The following is a 12,284-nucleotide window of genomic DNA, read 5'->3' as shown; positions in this document are numbered from 1 at the left end:
GACCAAGGTAGTCCTTGGCCACTGCCCAGACAATGAATTAATTAGAACGGTTAATGCGTCCGAGGAGTGGACTGGATTGTAAACACAACATCCAATTAGAGGTTAACCCTGCCAGAATATCTGATGAAGGAGATTCATCGCATCCAGATACTTATTCAAGGCTGGACACCTCATATGAAGGCCACACCCAGTGTGACATCATCCTGCGTGGACTGCAGCTCAAAAGATCCAATTGTGGAAACCACTGAACCATATGAGCACGTGACTGCTCATACAATTATATCGAATATACGGAACAAGAAATGAGACCTTTTTTATCTTTTTTATATACTACTTATATAGGACTTATATAGGACTTATATACTACTTATATAGGACTTATATACTACTTATATAGGACTTATATAGGACTTATATAGGACTTATATACTACTTATATAGGACTTATATACTACTTATATAGGACTTATATAGGACTTATATACTACTTATATACTACTTATATAGGACTTATATACTACTTATATACTACTTATATAGGACTTATATAGGACTTATATACTACTTATATACTACTTATATACTACTTATATACTACTTATATACTACTTATATAGGACTTATATACTACTTATATAGGACTTATATACTACTTATATAGGACTTATATACTACTTATATAGGACTTATATACTACTTATATAGGACTTATATAGGACTTATATACTACTTATATACTACTTATATACTACTTATATAGGACTTATATACTACTTATATAGGACTTATATACTACTTATATAGGACTTATATACTACTTATATAGGACTTATATACTACTTATATACTACTTATATACTACTTATATACTACTTATATAGGACTTATATACTACTTATATAGGACTTATATTCTACTTATATAGGACTTATATAGGACTTATATACTACTTATATACTACTTATATACTACTTATATACTACTTATATACTACTTATATAGGACTTATATACTACTTATATGCTACTTATATACTACTTATATAGGACTTATATACTACTTATATACTACTTATATAGGACTTATATACTACTTATATAGGACTTATATACTACTTATATAGGACTTATATAGGACTTATATACTACTTATATACTACTTATATAGGACTTATATACTACTTATATACTACTTATATAGGACTTATATACTACTTATATAGGACTTATATACTACTTATATACTACTTATATACTACTTATATACTACTTATATAGGACTTATATACTACTTATATAGGACTTATATACTACTTATATACTACTTATATACTACTTATATAGGACTTATATACTACTTATATAGGACTTATATAGGACTTATATACTACTTATATACTACTTATATAGGACTTATATACTACTTATATAGGACTTATATACTACTTATATAGGACTTATATACTACTTATATAGGACTTATATACTACTTATATAGGACTTATATACTACTTATATAGGACTTATATAGGACTTATATACTACTTATATACTACTTATATACTACTTATATAGGACTTATATACTACTTATATAGGACTTATATACTACTTATATAGGACTTATATACTACTTATATAGGACTTATATACTACTTATATACTACTTATATACTACTTATATACTACTTATATAGGACTTATATACTACTTATATAGGACTTATATACTACTTATATAGGACTTATATAGGACTTATATACTACTTATATACTACTTATATACTACTTATATACTACTTATATACTACTTATATAGGACTTATATACTACTTATATACTACTTATATACTACTTATATAGGACTTATATACTACTTATATACTACTTATATAGGACTTATATACTACTTATATAGGACTTATATACTACTTATATAGGACTTATATAGGACTTATATACTACTTATATACTACTTATATAGGACTTATATACTACTTATATACTACTTATATAGGACTTATATACTACTTATATAGGACTTATATACTACTTATATACTACTTATATACTACTTATATACTACTTATATACTACTTATATACTACTTATATAGGACTTATATACTACTTATATACTACTTATATACTACTTATATAGGACTTATATACTACTTATATAGGACTTATATAGGACTTATATAGGACTTATATAGGACTTATATACTACTTATATACTACTTATATACTACTTATATACTACTTATATAGGACTTATATACTACTTATATAGGACTTATATACTACTTATATAGGACTTATATACTACTTATATAGGACTTATATAGGACTTATATACTACTTATATACTACTTATATACTACTTATATAGGACTTATATACTACTTATATAGGACTTATATACTACTTATATAGGACTTATATACTACTTATATAGGACTTATATACTACTTAAATACTACTTATATAGGACTTATATACTACTTATATACTACTTATATACTACTTATATAGGACTTATATACTACTTATATAGGACTTATATACTACTTATATACTACTTATATACTACTTATATAGGACTTATATACTACTTATATACTACTTATATAGGACTTATATACTACTTATATAGGACTTATATACTACTTATATACTACTTATATAGGACTTATATACTACTTATATACTACTTATATACTACTTATATAGGACTTATATACTACTTATATACTACTTATATACTACTTATATACTACTTATATAAGACTTATATACTCCTTATATAGGACTTATATACTACTTATATACTACTTATATAGGACTTATATACTACTTATATAGGACTTATATACTACTTATATAGGACTTATATAGGACTTATATACTACTTATATACTACTTATATAGGACTTATATACTACTTATATACTACTTATATAGGACTTATATACTACTTATATAGGACTTATATACTACTTATATAGGACTTATATACTACTTATATACTACTTATATAGGACTTATATACTACTTATATACTACTTTTATAGGACTTATATACTACTTATATAGGACTTATATAGGACTTATATACTACTTATATAGGACTTATATACTACTTATATAGGACTTATATACTACTTATATAGGACTTATATACTACTTATATAGGACTTATATACTACTTATATACTACTTATATACTACTTATATAGGACTTATATAGGACTTATATACTACTTATATACTACTTATATACTACTTATATAGGACTTATATACTACTTATATAGGACTTATATACTACTTATATAGAACTTATATAGGACTTATATACTACTTATATAGGACTTATATAGGACTTATATACTACTTATATAGGACTTATATACTACTTATATAGAACTTATATAGGACTTATATAGGACTTATATACTACTTATATAGGACTTATATACTACTTATATAGGACTTATATACTACTTATATAGGACTTATATACTACTTATATACTACTTATATAGGACTTATATACTACTTATATAGGACTTATATACTACTTATATAGGACTTATATAGGACTTATATAGGACTTATATACTACTTATATAGGACTTATATAGGACTTATATAGGACTTATATACTACTTATATAGGACTTATATAGGACTTATATACTACTTATATACTACTTATATAGGACTTATATACTACTTATATAGGACTTATATACTACTTATATAGAACTTATATAGGACTTATATAGGACTTATATACTACTTATATAGGACTTATATAGGACTTATATACTACTTATATAGGACTTATATACTACTTATATAGGACTTATATAGGACTTATATAGGACTTATATACTACTTATATAGAACTTATATAGGACTTATATACTACTTATATAGAACTTATATAGGACTTATATAGGACTTATATACTACTTATATAGGACTTATATACTACTTATATAGGACTTATATACTACTTATATACTACTTATATAGGACTTATATACTACTTATATAGGACTTATATACTACTTATATAGGACTTATATAGGACTTATATAGGACTTATATACTACTTATATAGGACTTATATAGGACTTATATAGGACTTATATACTACTTATATAGGACTTATATACTACTTATATAGGACTTATATAGGACTTATATAGGACTTATATAGGACTTATATACTACTTATATAGAACTTATATACTACTTATATAGGACTTATATAGGACTTATATACTACTTATATAGGACTTATATAGGACTTATATACTACTTATATAGGACTTATATACTACTTATATAGGACTTATATACTACTTATATAGGACTTATATAGGACTTATATACTACTTATATAGAACTTATATAGGACTTATATACTACTTATATACTACTTGTATAGGACTTATATAGGACTTATATACTACTTATATACTACTTATATAGGACTTATATACTACTTATATACTACTTGTATACGACTTATATAGGACTTATATACTACTTATATACTACTTATATACTACTTATATACGACTTGTATACTAATTATAGAGGACTTATATAGGACTTATATACTACTTATATAGAACTTATATAGGACTTATATACTACTTATATAGGACTTATATACTACTTATATTGGACTTATATAGGACTTATATAGGACTTATATACTACTTATATAGGACTTATATACTACTTATATAGGACTTATATACTACTTATATGCTACTTATATAGGACTTATATGCTACTTATATACTATTTATATAGGACTTATATACTACTTATATAGGACTTATATACTACTTATATAGGACTTATATACTACTTATATACGACTTATATACTACTTATATACTACTTATATACTACTTATATACGACTTATATAGGACTTATATACGACTTATATACTACTTATATAGGACTTATATAGGACTTATATAGGACTTATATACTACTTATATACTACTTATATACTACTTATATAGGACTTATATACTACTTATATAGGACTTATATACTACTTATATACTACTTATATAGGACTTATATACTACTTATATACGACTTATATACGACTTATATACTATTTATATAGGACTTATATACTACTTATATACTACTTATATACTACTTATATAGGACTTATATACTACTTATATACTACTTATATAGGACTTATATACTACTTATATACTACTTATATAGGACTTATATACTACTTATATACGACTTATATACGACTTATATACGACTTATATACGACTTATATACTACTTATATAGGACTTATATACTACTTATATACTACTTATATAGGACTTATATAGGACTTATATAGGACTTATATACGACTTATATACTACTTATATACTACTTATAAAGGACTTATATACTACTTATATACTACTTATATACTACTTATATACTACTTATATAGGACTTATATACTACTTATATACTACTTATATACTACTTATATACTACTTATATAGGACTTATATACTACTTATATACTACTTATATAGGACTTATATACTACTTATATAGGACTTATATACTACTTATATAGGACTTATATACTACTTATATAGGACTTATATACTACTTATATACTACTTATATAGGACTTATATACTACTTATATACTACTTATATACTACTTATATACTACTTATATAGGACTTATATACTACTTATATAGGACTTATATACTACTTATATAGGACTTATATACGACTTATATAGGACTTATATACTACTTATATACTACTTATATACTACTTATATACTACTTATATAGGACTTATATACTACTTATATACTACTTATATAGGACTTATATACTACTTATATACTACTTATATAGGACTTATATAGGACTTATATACTACTTATATACTACTTATATACTACTTATATAGGACTTATATACTACTTATATAGGACTTATATACTACTTATATAGGACTTATATACTACTTATATACTACTTATATAGGACTTATATACTACTTATATACTACTTATATAGGACTTATATACTACTTATATACTACTTTTATAGGACTTTTTATAATCGTTTGATATTCAGTACTGTTATGTATTTTATCTATTGTTGCTTATGTATAACATTGAAATATAATGGGGCAGATTTACTTACCCGGTCCATTCGCGATCCAGCGGCGCGTTCTCTGCGGTGGATTTGGGTCCGGCCGGGATTCACTAAGGCAGTTCCTCTGCCGTCCACCAGGTGGCGCTGAAATCTGCCGAGGTCCGCTTGAATGCCCTGAAATTCACCGGCCTATTCCTAGTGAAGGTAAGTGCAATTTGCGCAACACATTTTTTGTTTTTTAAAATGCGGCGGTTTTTCCCGAATCCGTCGGGTTTACGTTCGGCCACACCCCTGATTTCCGTCGCGCGCATGCCGGTGCCGATGTGCCACAATTCGATAGCGTGCGCCAAAATCCCGGGGCAATACAGGGGAAATCGGCGCAAATCGGAAATATTCGGGTAACGCGTCGGGAAACCGCGAATCCGGCCCTTAGTAAATGACCCCCAATATGTGAGAATAAGGATATGTACTTTTATTTTTTGATGTATTGAGACCACAACTCGATTAAAACCTCTATATTAACGGTCTTACGAAGTCAGTGTGAATTGGCGCTTGGTGTATTTTCTCCTTTTAGCTACAGAGAGACACCTGTATCACAGCGATAGCACTTCCACTGCTTCGTTATCCTATTCTCTAATGTCTGGGTAGTGCAGAGGTTTTATCTAGATTTATCAAGTGTCCGAAAGTCAGAATATTGCCCATGGCAACCAATCATTTTACCAGCGCTCATGAATATTTTAAAGCTGAGCTGTGATTGGTTGCCATGGGCAATATTCTGACTTTCAGACAATGTTATAAATCTGCCCCAATGTCTCTTCCAATTGTAGACACAAAATATACATTAAGAAATGTTATTGAGATTGTCATCTCGATTTAACCCTCTTGGTTCCAATGTGCCGAGAGAATAGGCTTCTTGTCAATGGAGGAGCGTTCTACTAAGCAATCAGTAGCCAAGTCTCATAGAGTCGGAGAGTGGCATGAGAATGGGGCCAAGGTTCCCCGATAGAGGGCGTCCTCGGCCGGGAGTCCAATCTGATAGGAGACCATCCGTTTACTCCTAAAATAGATGAGATAGTTAGGAAACATTGGCCTGTCCTTCCTACATCATCTCCTGAGGTGGAAGAATTTCGGACCCCCCCCCCCCCCCCCACACCTATTGCTTTGTAACAAAAAGGCACAAAACCTGCGAGATGAAGTAATCAGAGCAGATTTGGGGAGTTCTGTCAAAATTCCACCACAACTTTTTCTAGCTGCAAGGAACAAAGGTCCATTCCCGTTCCCAAACTTCTCGGAATGTTCTAATGTCCCGCGAGGAGACCCCTTTATCACCCCGCGCTGGGCAATCCTTCAGAGTAAAGGGTTATTATCCGTGTATGTAATGTCCTTGTGGATTCCTCTATATTGGAGAAACCTTACAGGATGAAATATATATCCACTATCAGGTGCAATCATGGTTTATCGCCCGTCCCTTGCCACTTATATGGGAGGAAACGTATCATTCCAGGTTATCGAGGACATTGAGGTGCCAGGGAGAAGTGGTAACATCAAAACCCTCCGTCCCACCAGGCCTATTGGAGGCAGTGTCTTGGCACATTGGAACCGAGACGGTTAAACCGAGATTCCGATCTCCGTAACATTTCTTAATGTATCTTTTCATTTACGGCACATCGCTGGGATCGGGCTGTTCCATGTACAATGCACCTATATGAAGAATACGAGTCCCAGACACTAAATCACAGGGGCTGCGGAGAGGATCCCCATCCCGGATCGTGTAGGAAACTTGCAGACTCCAGTCACATGGTTTCAGTTACAAAATTAGATTTTAATTATACAAACTTCAAACATGACGTTTCGGTCAAGCAGTAGACCTTCATCAGACCCTGTAGATACAGTATATACATCTATGTACATATGTACAAAAATAACCAAATCTGGCGAAGCTGATAGCGAGATCGTGTAGGATGGAGGAACATGGGCACAGTCTACGGTGCATCACCCTGTCAGTAACCTGTACATGGATAATAATCTGACATTCTGGATGTAATCTATAGTGAAAGGTAATGGAATATTGTTAAAGAATTGTTCAGCATTGGTAACAGATATGCGGCTCCAGGACACGGTGCTCAGGATATGAGACACTATGGGGTAGAGATTAATACGCTATATCCGTAGGACGCTGCGAGCGGGATCCCATAGGGTGTAGTCCAGTGGTATAACCAGTAAAACTGGTCGGACACGTGGTTTGCACATAGCGTTAGAGGCGCAGTGGGAATGGCGGCCACTCTCTGTCCTCGCGCTGGTGTCCTCGCACTACTGGCGGGTTAAAGACCCTGTTATGAGGTCAGAAACTTTGTGAGTTTTAGTCCTGGCGAAGTCCATCAGCAATGGCACTGGATCCCCTCCTGTCTGTCCCCATCTGCTCGATGATCCGGAATGTGAGTTGGTTTATGGAGTGTCTCCCTCTATAAAGTGGGCTGATTGCTAAGGCGGATTTGCTGTGTGGTCTCGTCTATGTAGCCAAGGCCACGTGGACATTTTATGAGGTAGATCCGTGTCACAGGTGTGGTGGCCTTTGATGGGGTGATGTCTGACAGTGAGTGTGTGAATGTATCTCCTCTTGTACATTAGAACATTGGGCGCAGTGTCGGCCTGGGGTGTATGTAGAAATGTCTGGAAGCGGTAGCTATGTCTGCTTTCACCAGTTTGTCTTTTAGGTTAGGGGGTCTTTTGAAGCATGGTAGGAATGGATGTTGGAATTTGACTACAGATGGATGACCTTTGTGCAGTGTTTTCTAATGGATTGGTGGATTTTGTATGCGAATGGATGATAGGGACATACAAGGGATGCGCGGTGGCTTGTTCTGTTGCTGACGTGGTTGTCGTGGTCTGTACCAATCCAAGGTGTTAGATGGATCGCCCCGATTGATAAATTTGGTTTCCGTTTCTTCTAACCTTGTGTTGACTGGTTCTGGTCTGCTGACAATTCGCTCAACCCTGTTGAATTGAGAAAGAGGTCATGAAAGTTTAGTTGGCTGGGGATGGTGGCTGGAGAAGTGAAGTAACTAGTTCCGGTCTGTGGGTTTAGATCAGCTCACAGAGTGCCATCATTGTTCTTACTGTTGGGATCAGGGTAGATGGTGAATTGAAGCTCTGGTCGGATGGAATTGAGATGTAAGAAGTCTAGGAGTGAGCTTACCGTGCCCCCCTCCCCCCATCTATGTATCTATGTATGTAATTTGGCGATGCTCGGTAAACAATGGATTAGGATATTAGACATATATGTGTTTGCGTATGGAGGGGCCACGTTCGAGCCCATGGCAGTACCCCGTCTTTGAACATAAAAGCTGTCCTGAAACACAAAGAAATTTTCGGTAAGCACTAGTTGTAATAGGTTCAGGACAAAGTTTATTTCAAGTTGTGAATATTCGCGTGATATAAGTAATTTCTGGACTGCTGTGCTGCCTCCATCGTGTCTGATGGATGTATATAGGCTAATGACATCAAAGGTGGCACTAAAGGTCTCCCTAGGTTGATCGGGCCTAGAAAAACAATATTGAAAGGTGGGGGATGTTGATTTTGCAACACTACGTTTGCACTGCTTTGGCAGGGGTGTTGCTCTCTCACTCATGCTCTCTCTCACTCACTCTCTCTGCCTCTCTCTCTCACTCTCTCTGCCTGTCTCTCTCTCTCTCACACTCACTCTCTCTGTCTGTCTCTCTCTCTCACTCTCTCTGCCTGTCTCTCTCTCTCTCTCTCTCACTCACTCTGTCTGTCTCTCTCACTCTCTCTGCCTGTCTCTCACTCTCTCTGCCTGTCACTCATTCACTCTCTATGCTTGTCTGTCTATCTCCCACTCACTCAATCAATCACTCACTCTCTCTGCCTGTCTGTCTGTCTGTCTGTCTGTCTCTCACTCACTCTCTCTGCCTGTTTGTCTGTCTGTCTCTCACTCACTCACTCTCTCTGCCTGTTTGTCTGTCTCTCACTCTCTCTGCCTGTCTGTCTGTCTCTCACTCACTCACTCTCTCTGCCTGTTTGTCTATCTGTCTCTCACTCTCTCACTCTCTCTGCCTGTCTGTCTGTCTCTCACTCACTCTCTCTGCCTGTCTGTCTCTCACTCACTCACTCACTCACTCACTCAATCACTCACTCTCTCTCTCTCTCTCTCTCTCTCTCTGCCTGTCTGTCTCTCACTCACTCTCTCTGCCTGTCTGTCTCTCACTCACTCTCTTTGCCTGTCTGTCTCTCACTCACTCTCTTTGCCTGTCTGTCTCTCACTCGCTCACTCACTCACTCTCTCTTCCTGTCTGTCTCTCACTCACTCACTCTGCCTGTCTCTCTCAGGGGTCTCAGCCCCACCCCCAGTAGACTGCTTATATATACACAAAAACGTCCTGACACTACAAAACAGGAATAGCAAGTTTCCGTCCTGCGCCGTCATCTGCTGGGGAGCGGGTTTGGTAAGGAAAAGACCCAAGGAACAAGGGGTGACACCGGACACGCCATGTACAGCACCAGTCTACAAGGACACAACCAATGGGCAGAGGTGCTGCCTGACCACGAGAAATCACGAGATACTACAAGTAATTATCACCGCATGAACTGTCACGTGTTCTACGCTCCCCGGATCCATGATCCACAAATCATCTCCCACTGGGATAATAAGGTCTAGTCTTGTGTATGAGACCCTTGCCCCCCTCATAGTCTTGTGGATGAGATCTCCCCCCTCGTAGTCTTATGGATAGAATCCCCCCCCCCCCTCGTAGTCTTGTGGATGAGATCAATCCCCCCCCCAATAGTCTTATGGATAGGATCCCCCCTCGTAGTCTAGTGGATGAGACCCCCCCAATAGTCTTATGGATAGGATCCCCCCTCGTAGTCTAGTGGATGAGACCCCCCCAATAGTCTTATGGATAGGATCCCCCCTCGTAGTCTAGTGGATGAGACCCCCCCAATAGTATTGGGGATGAGCAAAAGCCGGAGGAGTCAGAAATCTCTTCAATCTCCGGATATTTGGTTATTATCGGCATTTTCTGAGCTGTAAGAAATCACCCGATCTATTCCGGCCCTCTAACAGGTTTATTTTACAGGTTCATCAGAAAGTTCTGGAAGGAGCCCGAGAGCAGAGAGATCTGGAGCAGAAGCTGCTGAGCCTGAAGCAGAAGGTGAGAATGTTCATGTGTGGGGTGAAGGGCAACGATCGCTCGGGGCGGGAGGGGGCAACGCTCTGACCACAAGGAAGAAATGGCCACAGACTTGAATACAGAATTGGTTTTAATAGATTTTATAGATTTTGAAGCTTGGGCGCATCGAATAATCCTAGGTGGCAGCGCTACGATGTCACAGTGCTTGGTATGGGGACCGGAGGACGAGCCTACAGCCTGGCAGGTCTCCAGCAGGTGGTGTGTGCAAGAAATATGGAGGGAGAGGCTGATGTACTGGTTCTCCCTGGTGCAACCCCTGAGTGTCCGTAATATGAGTCCCTGGGTAATGAATGGGAGGCCTGTGGTGGTAACAGCCATATCCAGGGATCACACGGAGGCATCATTGTGCAAAAATAACTCATGGTTCTTTATTGAACAGATATCAGGCAACGGGCCAAACGATTTAAGGTTAAACCAAATTTACATAGCACAACGGGTTCACAACCCGCTGCTTGTCATCATATGGATCAGAGTAAGGCGCACTGCTGTGTACCGGGTGTGGGAGTAGGGCGCACTGTTGTGTACCGGGTGAGAGAGTAGGGCGCACTGTTGTGTACTGGGGGTGGGAGTAGGGCACACTGCTGTGTACCGGGGGTGGGAGTAGGGCACACTGCTGTGTACCGGGGGTGGGAGTAGGGCACACTGCTGTGTACCGGGGGTGGGAGTAGGGCGCACTGCTGTGTACCGGGTGTGGGCATAGGGCACACTGCTGTGTACCGGGGGTGGGAGTAGGGCACACTGCTGTGTACCGGGGGTGGGAGTAGGGCACACTGCTGTGTACCGGGTGTGGGCATAGGGCACACTGCTGTGTACCGGGGGTGGGAGTAGGGCACACTGCTGTGTACCGGGTGTGGGCATAGGGCACACTGCTGTGTACCGGGGGTGGGAGTAGGGCACACTGCTG

At 36.1% G+C, this 12,284-nt stretch overlaps 1 protein-coding gene across 1 annotated transcript in view; it reads left to right on the top strand.

Annotated features, from left to right (window-relative positions):
- The window catches only part of ACAP1 (ArfGAP with coiled-coil, ankyrin repeat and PH domains 1), a 203,771-nt gene that overhangs the window by 47,924 nt on the left and 143,563 nt on the right, over positions 1 to 12,284 (top strand). Inside the window, exon 7 of the mRNA XM_072150122.1 lies at positions 11,267 to 11,341. Within this exon, the coding sequence (XP_072006223.1) occupies positions 11,267 to 11,341 (75 nt within the window). The remainder of the gene's footprint in view (positions 1 to 11,266; positions 11,342 to 12,284) is intronic.

Source organism: Engystomops pustulosus, chromosome 4, assembly GCF_040894005.1.
Source record: "Engystomops pustulosus chromosome 4, aEngPut4.maternal, whole genome shotgun sequence".
NCBI lineage: Eukaryota > Metazoa > Chordata > Amphibia > Anura > Leptodactylidae > Engystomops > Engystomops pustulosus.
The sequence above is the reverse complement of the archived record's forward strand: the minus strand, read 5'-3'. Positions and strand labels throughout refer to the sequence as shown.